Consider the following 19,451-nt stretch of genomic DNA (forward strand, 5'->3'; position numbering starts at 1 on the left):
ATGCCTGAAGAGGTGCGCATGCTCTTCTGACTATGAATATCCAGGAGACATCTGTGATGAAACTGCTTCAATATACACAATCATGGTGTTAAGATAATAATGACTCCTATGCTTCGGGTGGTGTTTTATTTTACAAAACAACAGTCAGCAATTCCGGTTTTCACATTTATGTGTTTTATATAGTGTTACCTTAAATGTCCCTGTTTGACTTTCAGTTCACAGAAAGAAAGTTGTATACATTTTACAGGAACTATACTCAGCTTCTTTTTAATCCTGACTCAGAAAAGCATCGGATTTTAGCCAGCTAAGAGAAGGAGAGGCAGTGAGATGTTCTTAGTAAGTACAAATTGCAGATGTTGTTCTTTTCTCTCCCTGTAGTGGAGGAGAGATCCACTGCTGACGTTGCGAGGTTCCTACCGATCACAGCGTTGTGCTGTGTGTGACCTCTCTGCTGGCAAGTTCACTCCTGTGGTTTTTAGAGGAAACGTGTGTGATGTCTCACGCTTGAGGAGAGACTGCTTGGTCACCTGCCAAGGAGGTTAACACTCCTTCCTGTGTGCTAAGAAACTTCTGGAAGCATTTCCTTACATGAAAGATAACGGCTATCACAGAAAGCAGAATTAACTACAGTAATTTGTTGTTAGCTCTGTGTTAGTCTAAGATTCGGGCTTTATCAATGCCTCTTGGAAAGTATTACATTATCTACGTTTATTGGAAAGGTAAATTAAAAAAAAAAAAAAAATCCATTAACAACTCTGTATATTTCCTGCGCTGCTAGGTATCGTGTGGGGAACAAAAACATCTGCTAAATTCTTTTTTATTTTGAGTACTGGAATATTTGCACAGCTGTATTTGCACAGCTGTATTTTTATGATAGTGCTTTATACATGCTAGCTTGGTTGGCCTATGTGCTACCTACTACCAGAGCCAGCTAGTGGAGATAGGTAATGCCCTATAGGTAAAACCTCCCAAAAGTAATACTAAAATAGTGATTGTTCTACATGTTGTAGTACTGCTGAACTGCTTAGGACAGTGGGACGGGAGAAAGCTGCATCAGCTTGTGTGTTTGGGGGGCTGAAACCTGGTCCAGAAGGTCTTGGGATGTTAACATGGCTTCGCAGTGTTGCAGGGATCTCTCTCTTGACCTGTACTCCATGTGCCCCTGTTAGCTTCGGTCACATCAGATATCCCGTTGGTAATACAGCCATCATTAATGTTAGGATTAACCTACGACATGAATTAAAGCACCAATGTTACTAGTACAGAGCCTGCTTTTTCATTATTTCTTCACTTAGGTGACCGTATCGGTTGGGTTGGCCTGGGCCAGATGCTCACTCAGCTGGTATCCTCGACAGGACGGTGGGAGAAACTAGGTTGAAAAAGATCCTTTAAATAGATGAGAAAATAAACATATCCGTTGTATCAGAGGCCTAGAAAAGTAGGTAGATAAGAGTTCACTGGAAATTTTCCACTAAAACTTGTTCCTGGAAGTAGACTCAATGAAAATACCAGACTATATATATATATGTATTTATTTTTTTTCTGAATGAACTTGTGGTTTTGGGGATAACTTCTTCAATGCCAGGGATAATCTGAATTCTGATAAATTCATTAATTCTAAGATGTTTCTCCAGCTGTTTTTTTTTCTACTGAAATATTCAAGAAAGGAAACTCTGACTGCTTCACTGTTAAGCACGGGGTACAGAACCTTTATGCAGTCATTGCTTGACTGCAGAGCAAAGATAGCTTATTTCATTATCTGTCTACCAAAACCTGTTATACCCCATCACAGTTAGTATAAGTGGCTGAAATTTTGAAATAAAAATATTTCTTCTGATCAGCCAATCTTATGCTGAAGCTAGATGTCAGCATTTCTGGAGTTGTACTGTAGTTTGCATACAGAGCTGACTGTTTGGACTAGAAATAATTTTAGTAAAATATGGAGGAATTTTAATAATCAGCACTAGAATAGTAAACTTTGGCTATCAAGAACTGAGTCTTCTGTTTGTTTGACCATAATATTTTCACATAGTATAACAATCATTTTAGAGGGACTCGCAACGTTAAGACACCACAGACTGGCCCAAAGTGCTTCATGATGCTCTGCAATCTTGAGGCCGATCAGGTGTGTCTGCTGAGTGAAAGGTAGCAAGCTTCAAGCTTGATAGACAAGGATTTAATAAAAATTAAGCAATTGGGCTACTAAACGCTTTTCAGATTAAGCATGCTTTTTTCCCCTTGCACCTAGTAAAACCTAAATTAAATCTGCCTTCAACCCACATCTATTATATATTTATAAAATCAGTTGAAGGTGAGGAATTTTTCCTTTGCCATTAATAAGGACAGCATTATTTTCTAGTAGGTGAAAGAAACACGGCAACATTTATGGTATTACTAAAGAAAAAGAGCAGCAGTCAGAAATAAGGGTAAGAATAAAATCATTGCAACTAAGTAATGTAAAAGGACGTTGTCCTTACATTGGTGTTGTCTGTGATGATGTTTTAATAAATAGTCTTAAATCATTTGGAAGAAAGAGTGTCTTTCATGTTTCAGAATGAAAGGATTTATTAAAGATTAATTTCCTAAGGAGGGGGATTTGTTGGTAGCTAAGCATGCAACAGAATAATATAGTAGTAACTTGTGGAAAAATGGTAACAGCAGAAATAAAATAAGAGTACAGAGAACGAAACTCTAATAATAAAAATGTACATTTCCTTAGTTTTATGTATTTTCTTTTATCTTTCACCCTTCTTATCAGCTGAATTCATGCTAAAAGCACGGTGTATTTGTAAATCTTCCAATAAGTATCCATCAACAAGAGAAAATCAAGTGTTTTTCTTTCACATGTATGCGTGGACATCGAGTAGGAAATACTGAAAATAAAACAAATGTATTATCCTCTGTGATGGAGAATAGTAACTATATTTCTTCCGAGACTAATATTCTCTCAAGTTATTTAGTGTTGTCTTCCCCAGTCTAATTCCCAACCGCAGCATGATACACTGCAATTTTAGCTATTTTTTTTTTCTTTTTAATGAGTTTTCCAAATCTTCTTATATTTACCTGTAAAGTATGGTGGTAATAATGAGAAATTTCCTTATCCCTAACTCATTCTGCAATGATTCACTAAGTCATTTTGAACGTGTTCTGCATGGATTAGTAGCTGCGCACACATCGTGCACTTCTGCAGTTGTACATCATGGTTGTACCTTGGTGTGTGTCTTGTGTTAAAAGAACAGAATCCTAACCTTGTGCTTCCCCCCACACCCCCCAAAAAAAAAGAAGTTACTCAGTACTTGGTGCACTTGCTGCGAATGCTGTTGAGGAGCTCAGTAGCTGTGCTGTTGTCTCTGGCAGCAGAAGTTGGCAGTTTCAGGCAGGTTTGTGGCATGAGTTTTGGCAGACTTTTCTTGTAGAGCTTTCACTGAAGAGCAAGGGTCAATGACAACAAGCTGTAGAAGCATGGAGAGGGCATTTTGTCTGAGCTCGTTCATGATTTGTCTTCCCTGGTTTGTATTCTAAAATAAAAAATTGTAGCAGGAAAAAAAATCACATATATTTTCAGCATACTTGGTGAAGTCTGCTGTGCCCACATGAAGCTCAACTCATCCATTTTTATTAGACAAAGACCGAAAAAGTAACATGTGAAATCTGCCCTTCCCATCTTTCTGGCTGCTGTACCACGTATGGAAGTATTGTAAGAGACTGGAATATGTTAATTTGCAGGTCATTCATAAGCAAAACAATCCAAAGACATGACTTCTATTGATCTGTGTGTCAATCTGTGTAATTTGTGGTTAATTGATATTTTAACTTGTCCGTATGTGAAATTGGCAAAAGCTAGTATTTGGGGAAATCTTAAGAGAGCAAAACTGTGAGACAGCACACTCCTTTCTCTTCAGGAAAGGTGAGGTAGCAATGGGTGGGGACATTAAGAACATGATCACCCAAGCTTTTGTAGATCTAGCTGTTTTGCTTTAAGTTATTACTCCAGCTATTACTGCTCCTCAACTGAAACTCACTGGTGAGGGTGGGTTCAGAAAAACTCAATAGGCTCGGTGTTGAAGTGGAAGCATCAAAATATCCTATGTAGCATTTCAGCTACCTGGGAAAGCCTCCAAGCAAGGGGCAGTAGAAAATCAAGGCTGGTTATACCTTAGTTTGCTACAGCTTCTTAATGGTTACATGATTATATCTTCGGTTTTTGAAAGGCTTCCTCAATGTCTTGAGAAATAGAACCAAACTGTTTTCTTTGGGATCCACCCTGTTATTGGTTACAGGAGCATTTCTACATTATTTCTTTTGAAAACCTAGGAAGTCCAGTGTGTTAGGTATTTTAAATGAGTGTTACAAGACGAGCTGTCCCATCCGTTCATCCTGCATACAATGGATCAAAACTCACGTACACTTCTCTATTTAAAAATGTAAGAAGCAGTGACTTTTTTCCTGTATGTTTTACTCATTCAGACGAGTAGGTTTTCTCTCTCTCTGAATCATTCCATGTTATTTTCCTTCCTCTCATTTTAATAATTGTAGTTGGTCTTCATGTTTAGTTATATTCTTCATCTGATACCTGTCTGTCTTGCTGCAACCATATCTAATGGTTTTATTTCAGTTTCTACAGGGTATTTCTGGAGATTAAACTGTTGAGAAACTGACAGTATTGCAGAGTTTTCCGTCTTACTGAGCCAGGTCTTACACACACTCCTACAGAAGGTTATATATCTGATAGCAAATAGAAAAGCAAACTTAAAAATCATGATTTTTTTCACTGCTTCTTTATTCGTTTGTTTTAATATTTATTGTAGGTTTCCACAGCCTAGAGCTGCTGATGTTTTTTGTTACAGTTTTTTTAAAGTGCTGTGATGCAACATTAACTATATCTAAACAATATAACCATTTGGCTTAGTAAACTGAAATACATTTCTCATGTTTTTCCTTACCCAGGGAAATTACCGCTTTATGAAGCTTTTACTGGCTCGTCGAGGGAACTGGATGCAGAAGGACTTGGAGGATATGACACCATTACATCTAACTACACGTCACAAAAGCCCAAAATGTTTAGCTTTATTGTTAAAACACATGGCACCTGGAGAAGTGGATACCCAGGACAAAAACAAGGTAAAAATGCTACTTAAAGACAACACTTGTAAAGCTTTAGAAATTATGAAACAGTTTGAGTGAAAAATTATTGCAGTACTTTACCAAAATTTTTCCGACTATGTGAAATAGTGGCTAACACGGGTATTACAGTGATCACTGTTAGAAATATTAACGTTTTCCTGATGATAATATGTAGAAGTTCTTTGTACTTAGTTCACTGACGGTCATGTTGAGAGCACTTAGACTCATACTCTGTGAGTTTTAGGGTCTAAGTCTTTCTGTAACAGTCTGATCCTTGTTCGAATGTGGGTAACATAGGCTTATCTTGCTTTTTTTCTTGGAAAAACTCTACCTGTGAAATGGAGATTCGTCTTCCTTCATTACCTGTCTGGAAATCCAAAGGAATTCCACTCCTGAACAATGATGTGGGAGGTTATACACTATACATAGTGCAGATATTGTCATGAGTTTCCTGATGTCCCTTTGCAAAGTCAAGTTATGCTCTACTCCATCAGTAGAGTTACCAGCCTGCTTTAGAAACACACTGACTTCTGAGTTCAGAGATGCAAATGTTGCCTGAGCCCAAGTTTTTCCTCAGTGATACGGAAACAAAAAGTTAGATGCTGTGAATGTAGACAGCAAATAGAAAACAAAGGGAAAAAAAAAAAAAGGAACTACCATTGACAAGGTAGGCATGGATACTGCTGTTAGAGATGATAGAGGCTTTTTAAGCATTCAGAAGAAATGTGTCCTCTGTACAATATGAAAGTGATCCTGGAACTCATGCAAAGACTCTTCCTACCAGGCCTTAGTCTACCACTTATTCAAATGTCAGTGCCCTGACCAAGTGTACTTGGATCACCTCTTGTTCAGCGTACCAGTTTGGCAAGACCGGCCTCAGTGGACATGATAATTCATATCTCATGTAATACATTTTAGTTTTATCACAAGAGGACATAGGAAGTGAAGAGGACTGGACTTTCTAGTGGTGTTACTATTTAAACTCTGAAATCCTATCGTGAAGGAAGCAGGATAAGACATCTGCAAGGCCGGTTTCCAAAAAACGAATCTCCTGACCCCTCCAGACAATGGAGTTGAACCAGCCTGTGCCCTAGCAATCAGCTGTTTGCCTTCCAGGATATTCTAACGTGTATCATGGAAACCCTGGCTATAATTACAGCAGTCGTTCTGGAGAGGCCGTGCTGACTTCCTGACCGCATTAATTAATTAACAAAGGTATCTGGAGACCAGCCAAAACCGCTTAGGAACCGTGCCTTTTGTTCAGCAGATTTCCAAAGCAGTGTTAAAGCGTTGCCAGATTTTCCACTAAATGTACAGCACTTTTATTCCAGTTCCTGTCATGAGTAGTCACAGTAGCAGAGATGGAATTCAGGCTGATGAAAGGCACTCCTGGGGATAGAGACCAACAAGTTTGACCCCGTTGGGTACATCGCTTATTCATTTCCCTTACTGCAACTCTGTGCATCGAGATTGTCAAATATAATTCCTGAACATGAGAGAACGAGTGTCTTTTATTTAAATGTAGGCAATTGGCTGAAAAGCAGGTTGTAAGTGAGAGAAGTCTGTAAAGAAAGACTGCTTTGGTCTCTTGGTAATCAAAAGTCTCTGTGTTCATAGCGTGTGTCAGTTTCTAGGGATACTGATCAGCTCCATTTAAGAAATAATATATGTTCACTTTTCACAGGTTTCTACTGCTAAGAAGTTTTCAGTTCAAATCCTGACAGGCTATGATGGTTTGAGCGTGTTTTAGGGTGCTAGGCTGTGTGTAATTGTATGCAGCGTAAGTTTTCAGACCTTTTCTTGCAGCCCCTCCAGTTATGCGTCAGAACGAGCTCTTCTTCCGTGAGCTACCAAGCCGACAGAAAGGTTGCAGTATCCTACTATGTTACCATGGCACAAAGCTAACAGCTTAAAGCAACAAACACAAAGAATAGGCTCCTTTTTGCCTTCCTCCTCTACAGAGACGTTAAGAATAGGCTACTGAACTCATACATTCAGTCACATTATTCAAGGGTGCCAATCCAGGGTATTGCACTCCTAGACACAAACATCCTGCAGCAGTTACTTCTCTCCGTTTTCAAGTCAAAGTGCCACGTAATATTTTGCTAGGATGCAGGCAAGGGAAGAGGGATGGAGAAATAAAATTCATTCTGCTTCTTACAACCCTCTGCTACGTGTCAGTTGGGAGAGATGTCTGATCAATAAATTACTTGTTAATATCCTAGCATTTCACTGTTTAAAAAAAACAACAAACATTGGTTTGCTCATGTAATTATGAACATTGATAATACCTGTAAAAAGCCACTGGCAGCCAGGTATTAGCAGTAGGACCATGGATGACTTTTTTGATGTTTTATTAGACTGCCACTGGTCAAAATACATTAGATTCAGTAATACTCAATGTATAGATTTCTGAGTGATCAAGGACAATGTCAAAACCTTTGCTCAAGATGAATCCAAGTCCAGTGTCGATATTTAGTGCTAATCATTTGATACCCCTCCATCTCTGGTGTCCAGACATCTAGGAATTGAGCTCAGCTCAGAATTTTGAGGTATCTGGGGCAGGTTTATGGTTTATTCATGTTGTGCACAAGAACTTAATGAATTTGTAGGATTTATATGGAGTGAACAGACAGCGTTGTTCTAAGCAGTCTTACCTACCTAAAGCACTTCCATGACTGCACTCAATCTGCAACATCCCCCAAAAGTGTAACTTCAGAACATCCATTCTTTGGGTTGTGAGTAACTGTACTTTAGTAATATTTGTTGATCATTAGTAAAACAAATCACCAGGCTACACAAACCAGATTGTAGAGATAATGACATTTTCTTTTAGCCCTTTCAACCTCAAATACTCTTCAATTCTGTGAAAATACAATTAAATCATATTTCATGTTCTAACAAACTTGAATATTCATCTTATTTTTCACCATGTTTGTAAAACTTGTGAATATTGTGTTCCAGCAAACTGCATTGCATTGGAGTGCCTACTACAATAACCCAGAGCACGTCAAACTTCTCATAAAACATGATTCAAATATTGGAATCCCTGATATTGAAGGAAAAATCCCACTTCACTGGGCAGCTAACAACAAAGACCCTAGCGCGATTCACACGGTGAAATGTATTCTGGTAAGAAAATCTATTATGGCTTTTTGCTATTCATTACTTAATGTGATAAAAACATTTTTGCTTTCTTGAAATGTTTTCATTTGAATCCACTGGCTCTTTGAGAATTTAATCATTTGCTTTTTCTTATATTGATATTCTTTAAAGAAGTTGTCTTATATATTTTTGCTATATTGACAGGAGGTTCTTCGGAGTTCTATAGGTGAATATCTTTGCTCTAAATCATGGTTTATGTATATTCTTTTAATTAGCTTGATGTGTTTAACATCATTTTGTGGGGGAGGGAGGGAGGAAGGGACTGCAAGTTCCCCTGGTTAAAATGTCCCAAGTCGTATTACTCATCTCAGTTACATCTTGCCCAGTGAATTCTCTGTTGTGTGTCTTGTCTTCGTTATTTGAAAGTTTATTGCTAGTTAAATGTAGTGGAATATCAAATCTTGTCTGTTGTGTAGAACTCTAGGAAACAGTTGGTCATTCATCAGTCAGCCCTTGATCAGTTTATTGAGGGACTTTCCAAATATTTCTTCTGTGCAGATTAAATAATCTTTCCTTGATAGCAGGTTTTCTAGTTTCATTTCCTACACTGCTATAATAAGTACATTGAAATCATGTCCTTAGCTTGATATCCACCTCTATTTTTGTTCTTTGTAAAATCTCTGAATTCATTAGCATGGAAAGATACAGAAGTCTCAGTTAAATTTTCCTCTCATACTACAACAATCTCCCTATACCTCTGTCTTTCAAATAACTTTCAGAACTAGGCACACACTGGTTGTAAGCTAACTATAATGACTGTATCTGTTTCAACCTGCCTGAAAGCAGATACGGACTGCTGGATTAAAATTTAGACTTTTCCAAACCTTAGATAGTCAAGATAAATGTCTTCAGGAGTTGCAGTGGATTGGTCCCAGCCAACAAAACACCCACAGAGCCACTTGCTCACTCCCCTCCTGTGAAATGGGGAGAAAATAGGAGGAAGGCAAGACAACTCATGGATCCAGGTGATGCCAGTTTAGTAGGGAAAACAAAAGCTGCATGCTCAAGCAAAGCCTAAAAAGGGATTTATTCACTATTCCCCATCAGCAGGCAGAAGTCAAACACCTCCTAGAAAGTAGTTCTTCACCATGCTTAACAGCTGCTTGGAAAGACAAAGTATAACCATGAAATCTCCCCCTTCCTTCTTTTTTTTCCTGAGCCTTTATTGTTGAGCATGATGTTATATAGTAAGGAATTGGGGTCCCCTCCCAACCTCTTGCTCACCCCCAGCTTCCTCACTGGGAGAAGACAGTGAGTAGGACAGGGTAGAGTGTAAAAGACAAAGCCTTGTCATGGTACAAGCACTGGTAAGTAACAGCCATACATTGGTGTGTTGTCAACACTATTTGAGTTGCTAATACAAAGCCTAGCACCATACCTAACCACCTAGCACCTAAGGAAGTTAGCTGTATCCCAGCCAGGCACGCTACGAAAGTTCAAAACTATTTATCATCTTTCTCAAGGTGTTCTCAGAGATTCTTTTTAGGTAATCAAGAATCCTGACCATGGTAAAGTGTTTATTTTTTTGTTTCTTTCTTTCTTTCCCCTTCTGACAGCTAAAAGAGCATATTCTCGTTTCTCTCTAGCCTTTTTCTGTGCATCAGCTGAATTGTTTATATTCCACCTGTATAAGCTAATTGATGGGAGTGGTATATTACAAGTTAAAATGAAGTAGTAATTAGCTTACAGGATTTCCTGTGAAAGTCGATGATTCAGAAGCATTGTTAGTAGGTAATCTATCTGTAGATTGAGTTTGGTGTTAAGTATAAATACCTTTTTTTTTTTTTTTTGGTGAGGTCTCCAAGTCTAACCCTTTAGTATGGTCTTGTCATCTCTCCAAACAGATGTGGTTTTCTTACTTACCTTTATAGATACCTACATAGCAGTGTTAAGTAAACACAGCTAAAGCAGAGCTCACAATCCTCCCTGACTTTCTCAGTTATTTTTCATCATATTACCCAGCTCCAGATGTATTGCCCAAGCGTTACCTTTGGTTCTCATTCCTCCCCCAGTCTTCACATCCAGGTTAACTCTGTAGTCTCTCAAATTCTTCCTGTATGTTTCTAATACATACAAACACGCAGTTCAATTTCTGTCACCTTGTGTCTTAACTTCACAGAATATTTACATAATGGCATTTCTAAATTCACTAGGACAGCCTTGTAGTAATAGTAGTGCAAAAGGCCTCTGACAATGCTACTGTTGCTCTCCATTTTTTGTCACATCCAACACAAGCTAGCTGTCTTTGCTTTCATCATAGAGTGCTGTAAGCTGTAAGCTCAGTGCTGTTGCTCAGATAGCAGTTGGATATTGATGTCTCCTGCTGGTCAACCTGCATTGGCAGTCTTGGTTGACCAAGTTATAAAAAAATTAGCATTGCTTTTTTTTTGTCGCGTTATCTTTAACATCGTGGAAGAATTCCACAGAAAAAATGTTTTTCTCTAATGTCCTACCCAGAGTTGTGTAGTGCTGCTTTACAAAACCTGGACAAAAATTAAGCTGCTGGTTTTATTGAAGCTGTAGTCTATGACACTGAAAAATACTGTCTTGATTTTCTGTGCTCTGCCATCTGTGTATATCCATTTGTTGTCACCTGGTTTTAAATTCCTAGTAAGGAATGTCGTTCTGTTTCATATTTGTACAGTAGTTGCATCATCAGGATTGTAAAAATAAACGAGGATGAAAAGAGCTCAACTGATGCTAAAAAAAGTAAATTTAGTTATCATGGGTGGCAGTTATGCACAATTGGTTATGCCTAATATTGAAATCCGTGACATACAGTGAAAATGGAGCCAATGACATGTTTAGGAATTAAACATGCAAAGTTAGGAGAAACTGTAATCTGGAGATCCTCTCATGGTCAACTTCCTTTTCCACCTTTCCAGATTCAGCAGTGCTTGGTTACATGAAAAACGTTGTGAAGATTTAAGGAGAAAAGAACAGAGTAAGGTGCCATTAATATGGTGGAAGCAACTGCTTAGTGCTCTGTCTCTGTTTTATCTCTCTTCTCTTTGTTTATTCTTCATGGTAAGAGACGTGACATTTATTTGTACAACACTTGCCTTTGTTGCCTACATTCCGTTGTTCTAATTGCTGAAGAAAGAATGTGTAGCTTCAGTTTCTTCTGTGCATTGTGCTTAAGATATTAATGTAACGTGACAGCTTAATTATGGCTAGTTTTACAGATAAAGCTCTTATAATGCAGAGAAATTATGCTCTTGAATGCGAGCACAGAGAGGCCTACAAAATTTTTGTTCAAGTGGCCAAAAAGGACAAAAAACAGGAGTACTTTTAGACTAGAATGTAAATAGTGACTCTGTCAATAAAAGATTTCTTATCATTTTGGAAAAGTGATGCTGTGGAGTACAGGGATATGTTCTGTGAAACACCTGTGGCTTTGAGCCAGGAGTTTTAAGAGTCTTTCATTTAATATGTCCTTGTGCTTTTTGGAAGGTTCAAACATTAGCTTTCTAGATTACAACAAGAAATTATAGGTAAAGAAAAGAAGATTATTTTTTTTTATTCCCCTTTTTTTTCAAACAGAGGTTTTCCTCTGGTGCAGTTACAACTGTGCATGTCTTCATTCATTTTTAGTCATTCTTAAGTGCTTCTCAAAGACTGTTTCTGATTTTCCTGCAGTGGGCTCTATACTCCCCCTGCTGAGCAGTTTGAATAGAGAGGAAATCAGCATAGTAGCAGCTTTCTCTTGAGCAGTATTACAGCTAGGGAAAAGCACAAGACTTCACTTTTCACTGTAATGGCTCAGATAAATGCTTTGGAATGCTTATTAGAATAGTGCTATTCATGCTTGGATTACTGTGGTTTGTGCATACAACAACTTTAACTTTGATTTTGTTTTTAGTGAGAGATTCACATTTGGCTACTTCGTAGGTTTTTAATAGAAAATCTGTTATTGTGCTAGTGGCTAGATCTGGTAATGAACTACAATATGTTTCAAGTATATAAATTTTTTTGTCTCCCAAAACATGGCCTATGCTACTGATTTTAAAAATGGCATCAAATTTTTTAGATATGCGAAATGGGGAACATAAATAGTGGCTACATGCAGTGTAGAAAGTTAGTAAATGTTTAACTTCAAAAAAATTAATTAAATATTAGGAAGTTGACATTTTCTGAAAGTAAGACAGCAAGATACAAAGAATCAAGGTTTTGTAAATTAGGTTACTACTGCAGTATTAATGTAGCCAGATTGCATTTAAGAAATGTAACTAACTCCAAATGTATTTATTGTTTAATCTAATAAATAGAACATATAGAAGGTATAGACTTGGTAGATTAATATTGGGGTAGAAACCATATCCTGACTTTTTGCCACTTGATTTATCATTCTCAGTGTTAGATGTTGATTTTCTATGTAATGCTGTATTTCAAATAATGCAAGTGATTTTATAACATATTTGTGTACTTCATAAAGTCTATAGGAAGAGTTGCAATTAATTTAATGAGAAAAGAATCAAGAACTTGCTTTGCTTCATTAACAAACTGCACTGATCACAGTCTCTCCCTCCTGTTTCATAAGTATGTAGTGGGGCATGGTGTGGCACGGTATTTTCAGGATGATCATTTTTCTCGGTTATCATGGTTTGAGACCCACTCTATTGTTGGAAGTCATTATGGTTTAAAAATCTCAGGACTATGTTCCTTTTCTCTTTTGCACAGAATTCACACGACTTCGGTGAGTTGTTTTGAATCACTGCAGATAAAACAGCAGACTTGCTCCCGATAGTTTATTTAATCTCTTGTTTTGACATATTACTTCTGCTCTAGATGCTTGGTGTCCTGCATCCTGAATTTCTATTGTTTGGTTTACTGTTTTCTTTAGAGCTACTTTTTTTTTTTTCCTTTTTTTCCTGGAAAACAAGACTTACAGCTAATATTTCATGGGGCTTTATCATATTCTCCAATTGTAGATCTCTGTAGTGATGAAATGATGTTCATTTGTACCTGTTATTTGCCTGAGAAAGAAAGTCAGGAAGAACAATCTGTTTAGAAAAGAGCTAATAAGAAAAAATCATTGTAATATGAAACTATATACATACAGGCCTTACTTGAAAGTAATCTAGTGTATTTTTAAAGAAAATATGATGAATTCCTATGTTATACATGTATGATCATATGACTGATCATGATACTTTTAAACATTTTGTATGTTCAAAATTAAGGTTGTTACAAGTAGATACGTTCGTTAGACATACTATCCCTTATTTCTATCCTGTTAGCTAGAGACCTTTAACATCTCTGATGGATAGTGATGTAGTTTTAAAATACTAAAAATGTAGTAATAATGAAAACTGTAAGTTTAACTTGTACAAAAAGGGGACTGTCCTAGGAGAAAAATATGTAGAATATTTCAAAATATCTCAACTTAGAAAATCGAGTAAGAAGATCCAGTTATTTCCATAAGAGCCTGAGGATTGTCTTTTAAGTATCTATGTAAGGGGTCATTTGCACAGATTGACAATACCACAGGGTATGTACTGAAAATCGGATCTTGTACAATAATTATGTATGTATTTAAATAAAATTTGAGAAGAAATACTTGAAAATAGTTTGTGCTATAAAAAAAAAATATTTGGTTGGGGAACTATATTCTACTGAACAAGGATGACTTATCTCTATTGTAAGACACAAAAATATCTCTTAAGAGTGTATGGTTTTCCTCTTCATCTTAAGTATTTTTTTAATTATTTTTTTTAAAGGAAGCCGCACCTACAGAATCTCTGCTTAACTGGCAAGACTATGAAGGACGAACTCCCCTTCATTTTGCTGTTGCTGATGGGAATGTGGCAGTTGTTGATGTTCTGACCTCCTACGAAGGCTGCAATGTGACATCTTATGACAACTTGTTTCGAACTCCTCTTCACTGGGCAGCCTTACTTGGTAAGCTGGACATTGCTGGTTATTATTAATTGATTATGGTGTTTAATCTTTGTATCTGTTTTTTATTTAATTCCAGCATTGCATTATGCTAACTAATCTCTTAGAACAATATTCAGTTTCTGCTAGACCATTATTAGCAGTTTGTCTGTAGAATGTTGGTTTTCTTTAGCTCCCTATTCTCCAGAGCATTGTAATATGCATTCTCTCAACAGGCTGTACATATTCATGATTTAGTAACAATTAGAGTGTGTGAGATGTTCTTGCATGTTCATGGGTAAAAAACTGTTTTGTTAGGAAACTGGGACTGAAAAAACTGGTACTCTAGAGCAGGACCTCCAAAGAGATATGCGTACACCCCAGGCTGTACCTAAGACACTGCGCTGAGGTGCATGAAAAAAACATCAGAACTTCTATTTATACTTATTTTTTTATCTGAAAAAAAAAAAGAAAAATCAAACCTTCCTAATTTTTTTGTATGACTTGACAGTGACACCCTGTCTGTGTGTCAGATAGTCGTGTACAACTTGCAGGGTGTCCAGAGAGAAGTGTTGGCTCTCCACAATGCAGAGGGGTTGATGCGGTGTCCTCACCTGTTCATTTGCTTTCAGCATATTGTGATGCATTGCAGTTTGCGTGTACCCAGTTAAGTAGTTCTACAGGTTATATCATCTAGTTTTTACTGAACTACCACTCATAAAATAAACAAGTGACTTTAAAAGATACCTGCAAAGTAACTGTGGGTAATACTGACAATGCCAATACAAGCAAACGTAAAGAAAATGGCAGAGTTGATGGTTCTCTTATTCATGGGACTCTCCATCAGCCACTTTTTGAGGTAAAAACAATGACAATCTAATTAAATCTGACAATAAGTTGTCAAAAAAAAATTAAGAGTTATCAATAAGACTATAATATCAATAAGACTTATCAAAGTCTATAAAGTTATCAATAAGAATATAACAGATAATATTTTGGGGGTAATAATACCCCCCAAAATTACCAGTTATCAATAAGACTATTTGAAATATGGATTGACATCCACTATAGTTAACAATAAACCTTGCCCTAGGTGCCTTGAGAAATTAACTAATGGTCGTATGAAGTCATCATGATTAGCAAGACGTTTAAAAGCATCAAGAACATGAAAGCAAACATCTACATTTTTTTTTCAACAGTGTTTCAAGTCATGTGATAAACAATCCAGTACTTCACAAAATTTCACTAAACTAAATGATGGATCTCTGGCATCCTCTTTTGTTGTTTGTTGCTTAATAGTGAAAAACAAGCTGCATACCATTGGGGAAACACTTGTTCTGCCTGCGGTGGCAAAAATGGGTAAAATAGTGTGTGCAAAACAATATGGCAGCAAACTAAAGTGCATTCCTTCGTCAGCAAATCCTGTTGGAAGAAGTATAGAAAACATTGCTGAAGATCTGCAGAAACAGATCCTAGAGCAAATTATGCAGTGTGGGAGGTTTGTGGTACAACCGAATGAAATTACAGATATTTCTAACTGTCTCAGCTTAAGGTATTTGCTAGATAATTCTTCAATAATGAAGTAGACAAAGAACTACTTTGTGAGCCACTAGAGGGAAGATATACAAGAGAAGATATATTCTCAACGGTAAATGACCTGATAAAAGCAGAGTTTATGGAAAAACTGTGGAACTAGCGACGGGGTGGCTTCTTTGACTGGAATTTAAAAAATGAATTCCAGGGTGAAGTTGCAGAGCTAGCATCGCATGTGATATTCATTCACAGTATCGTTCATAGACAAGCTATTGCAGGAAAGAAGTTGAAGCCAGAAGCACACGAAGTGCTGCAGCATTAATCATCCATGTGATTAATTTTATAAAAACAAGACCTTTAAATAGTAGAATCCTTTACAGTACTTCGTAATGAGTTGGGGAGTGACTGTGAAGATCTTTTGTTCACTGGCTTTCTCATGGCAAAGTGCTTAAAAGACTTGTCAGACTATGATTTGTCAACATCAAATAACCCATTTCTTGAGCCTAATGACTTATCATTCTGGCTGCGTTTCAGCCTCTCCTCCTCCAATGAGGCATTAAAAATCTTGACTGGTGAAAGAATCAGTGGATAAGCTCATCAGTTTCTGTAAAAATTCTAAGGATATTAAAGTTACAAGAGCTTATGACTATGTACTGATTCTTGCTGAGGCTGTATGTTCATTCACCTTACGGAGTCCTTGATTCTGGGGATTGTTTTCTTTCTTTGCAGTATGGTTCAACTACTCAAAGACAATTTCTGTTGCACTTTGAAATGCTGATGTCTAATGTGTGTATTGACTATGGAATTACAGGCATAATAATACTGTTCCAGCCCCTTTACCATCTCGTTGGCCCTCTGGTGAACCCATTCCAGTTTACGAGCATATTTCTTGTATTTGAAAGCTGAAGAATTGATGCAGATCTGTAGGTGTGTTGTAACAAGTGCTGAGTAAGCAGCGATAATCTCTTGCCTCTGGGTGTGCTCCTGTTAATGCAACCCAGAATGCTGTTACCCTTCTTTGCTACCAGGACAATGCTGCTTGCTTACATCCAACTTGCTGTGTGCCAAGTCCTTTTCTGCAGAGTTGCTTACCTGATGCAAAGTGCAGGGCTTTTCATTTGTCCTTGCTGAATTTAGGTAAGTAACACCTGCAGATCTCCCTCTTTTCACAGATCCAGTCCCTTTATCACCAAAGGCAATCTGACTGGTCAGGTATGACCTTCTTGGTCTATTCTCTAAGCAGCCAGTCCTGGGAGACCTTCTTGAGGAATACTGAGGACAGGAAGGCCTTGAGTACCTCCACCTCATCTGTATCTGCTCTCACTAAATCACCCACACCGTTCACAACAGGCCCACATTTTCCTTGCTTATCCTCTTACTATGAGTGTAGAGGCGGAAGCTCAGCTCATGGGCTGGGATATCCCTTGCCAGTCTCAACTCCATTTGAGTTTTGTCCTGATGCCATCTGTATGTGCCCAAGTGATGTTTTTAAGCTTTTCCTTAGTAGCCTGTCACTGCTTCCACCTCCAGTATAGCCTTTTTGCATCTGATTTCTGTCACAGCTTCCATACTACTGAATGTCACATCCCTAGCCAGTTTTTGCTTCTTCATGAATAGCCCATCTATCAGTGTGGTCCTCTGGTTGGCCTGGAGAGAGCAGTACTGCTGTCTTCCTCCCAAAACTCCTTAATGTGGTGACACAGATACTTAACCAAATTCCTTCTGCAGGCAAGGACACCATCTTCTGCTGCCCCAGCCTTAGCCAGAAGGAGTGGACTCTCCCTGCAGGCCAAGACATTCTCTCTCTGGAAGGGATCTAGTTAGGGATCTCTGTTAGGGTCTGGTCCTCTGTGTGCCAGGGGTAATAATTATGATTGTTTTGGGGGACCATGACCAGCATTGTGGAGCACTTGCACATGGCCATCAGCAGAATTTCCAGCCCTGCCTGCTCAGCCTTCTGTGCAGATTGCTGTGGAAACTAATGCTTACTAGGACATTAATTTTTAGATTTTCAGAGCCGAGGCCTAGGCCTGGCTGTTATAGAAGCCTCTCCCTAATATTAGCTGAATGGGTGCTTTACACCCACTAGTCAAGAGTCATCTGAAGTCTGATGGGTCAGAGAGTCCGACTGGCAAAGTGTCAGAGCACTCCTTGAACAGCTGATGGGTCCTTAGACAGTGCTGGAGTTTGCTAGAAGCTTCTAGAATCTCTCTTTCCCCCTCAGAAGCAGACACCCTGAAGTTCCTAGACAATCTGGAAGCATAGTTGAGCTTCTACTGTGTAAACGGTTTCTCTGTTACCTACTTCAGTTTGCAGCACGCAAGCAAGTCATCCACAGCAAGCCCCAGCTCACAGCAGGCCCAATTTGCTGAGGGTCCTTAGGGCCTTATATCATTGGCTGTATTATTATTTTTCTTCCAAGTTATACTGCTTTCTTATTATGAAAAATAGAAAAAAAAAAAAGATCAAGTTTGACTTGAGTTAGCAGGAAATCTTGCTCAATTCTACTACTGTCCTCTTTAAGAGGCACTAAATGAGGTGGCCCTCATGAGAGAGGAAAGGAAGTATTATTGCAAAGGCAAAAAATAATGGCAAAAATTACTCCAGCTCCTCCCCAAAACATGATCAGTTAGATTTTTTTTCTCTGTTCTCTGCTGTTGCTGATTACTCAGGTAAAATTTATTTCTGTTCACATTACTTTCCTGAGACTCAGACGCTCTGTAAATTATGATGTTACATGTGTGAATTCTGTGCTCTTTGGTTTTACTGGTTACAAAACTGAATCTTTGCAAAATAGCTAAAAACCTGATTAAATATAAATAGTCTAAATACAGGAAAATGAGCCTCATAAAAAAACAGGCACAAAAATTATACAAGTTTGAAAATTGACCTCCTCGTTTCCATTCTGCTCAGTGGAGAAAGAAAAAAATAAATTGAGTGCTTGATAAAAAGGAAGACTCTTCCAACATCCTCACTCCCCTTTTAACAGACTTCAGCCCCGTGATCCTTTGGGACACTACTGACAAAAATTGCCAAGGAAAGAATCAAGTTGCTCGGTGGAAAGAGTTATTGCAACTCCAGTGACAATATGCATGTAGTTTGTTTATATTTGCTTGATTGCTTGTTTTTAAGTTCTCAGATTTGCATTTGCATTCAAGTTGGTGTATCGAATTTCCACAGAGAAATTGTGAAACATTTTAAGCGTCCTCAGATCGGTCCCCCAAAGAAAGAGTCATTATCACTTGTTTCTGTCCAAGAAGCAATATTTATCATGTTTTGAAATCGATTGTGTTTAAAGAGAGAATTTTGTCTGTTGGAAAAAAAAATGGATTGTCTAATCAATGTGGGATAAAGGGGGAAGACGTGCCAAGACCACCAGAGTGTTTGCGAACTTGATGAGGTCTCTAAGTGGCATATGCCCATGAGGAACTTCTTACTGGTAAATTATGATTAATTTTTAGGGTTCTATTTTGAGTTAAATGCTAGATGTTTTATATAGATCTCAAAGAGTCTATGGTGTTATTAAATGGTCTTAATAGTAGGAGGTTTTTTTGTAGTGTGGGGATGCATTGCAAATATTCTGTTAAAGGTGATGGCTTGCTGCGTTGTGTGTACCTCATGGTATTGTTGTTCCTGATATTTCTCAAGTTGTGAAGGTCTTACCCAAGTTGCATCTCTTCTAAATAAAAGCATTACAGAATTGACAGTTCTTGACCTCAAGAATGAAGTTTCAGAGTTCACCTGGGAAAATC

The 19,451-nt window shown here is 37.9% G+C and overlaps 1 protein-coding gene across 8 annotated transcripts in view; it reads left to right on the plus strand.

Annotated features, from left to right (window-relative positions):
• INVS (inversin) overlaps nucleotides 1-19,451 on the plus strand; it is an 88,809-nt gene that overhangs the window by 32,329 nt on the left and 37,029 nt on the right. For 6 of the 8 annotated variants that reach the window (XM_027451847.3, XM_013107045.5, XM_013107048.5 and 3 more), the window contains 3 exons: nucleotides 4,948-5,121; nucleotides 8,089-8,256; nucleotides 14,010-14,190. In XM_027451847.3, the coding sequence (XP_027307648.2) occupies nucleotides 4,948-5,121; nucleotides 8,089-8,256; nucleotides 14,010-14,190 (523 nt within the window). Of the gene's footprint in view, nucleotides 1-4,947; nucleotides 5,122-8,088; nucleotides 8,257-9,571; nucleotides 9,597-11,186; nucleotides 11,317-14,009; nucleotides 14,191-19,451 lie in introns of those variants that run through there. The other 2 variants (XM_021277635.4, XM_027451848.3) reach the window with 2 other exon arrangements.

Source organism: Anas platyrhynchos, chromosome 2 (assembly GCF_047663525.1).
Source record: "Anas platyrhynchos isolate ZD024472 breed Pekin duck chromosome 2, IASCAAS_PekinDuck_T2T, whole genome shotgun sequence".
NCBI classification, from domain to species: domain Eukaryota; kingdom Metazoa; phylum Chordata; class Aves; order Anseriformes; family Anatidae; genus Anas; species Anas platyrhynchos.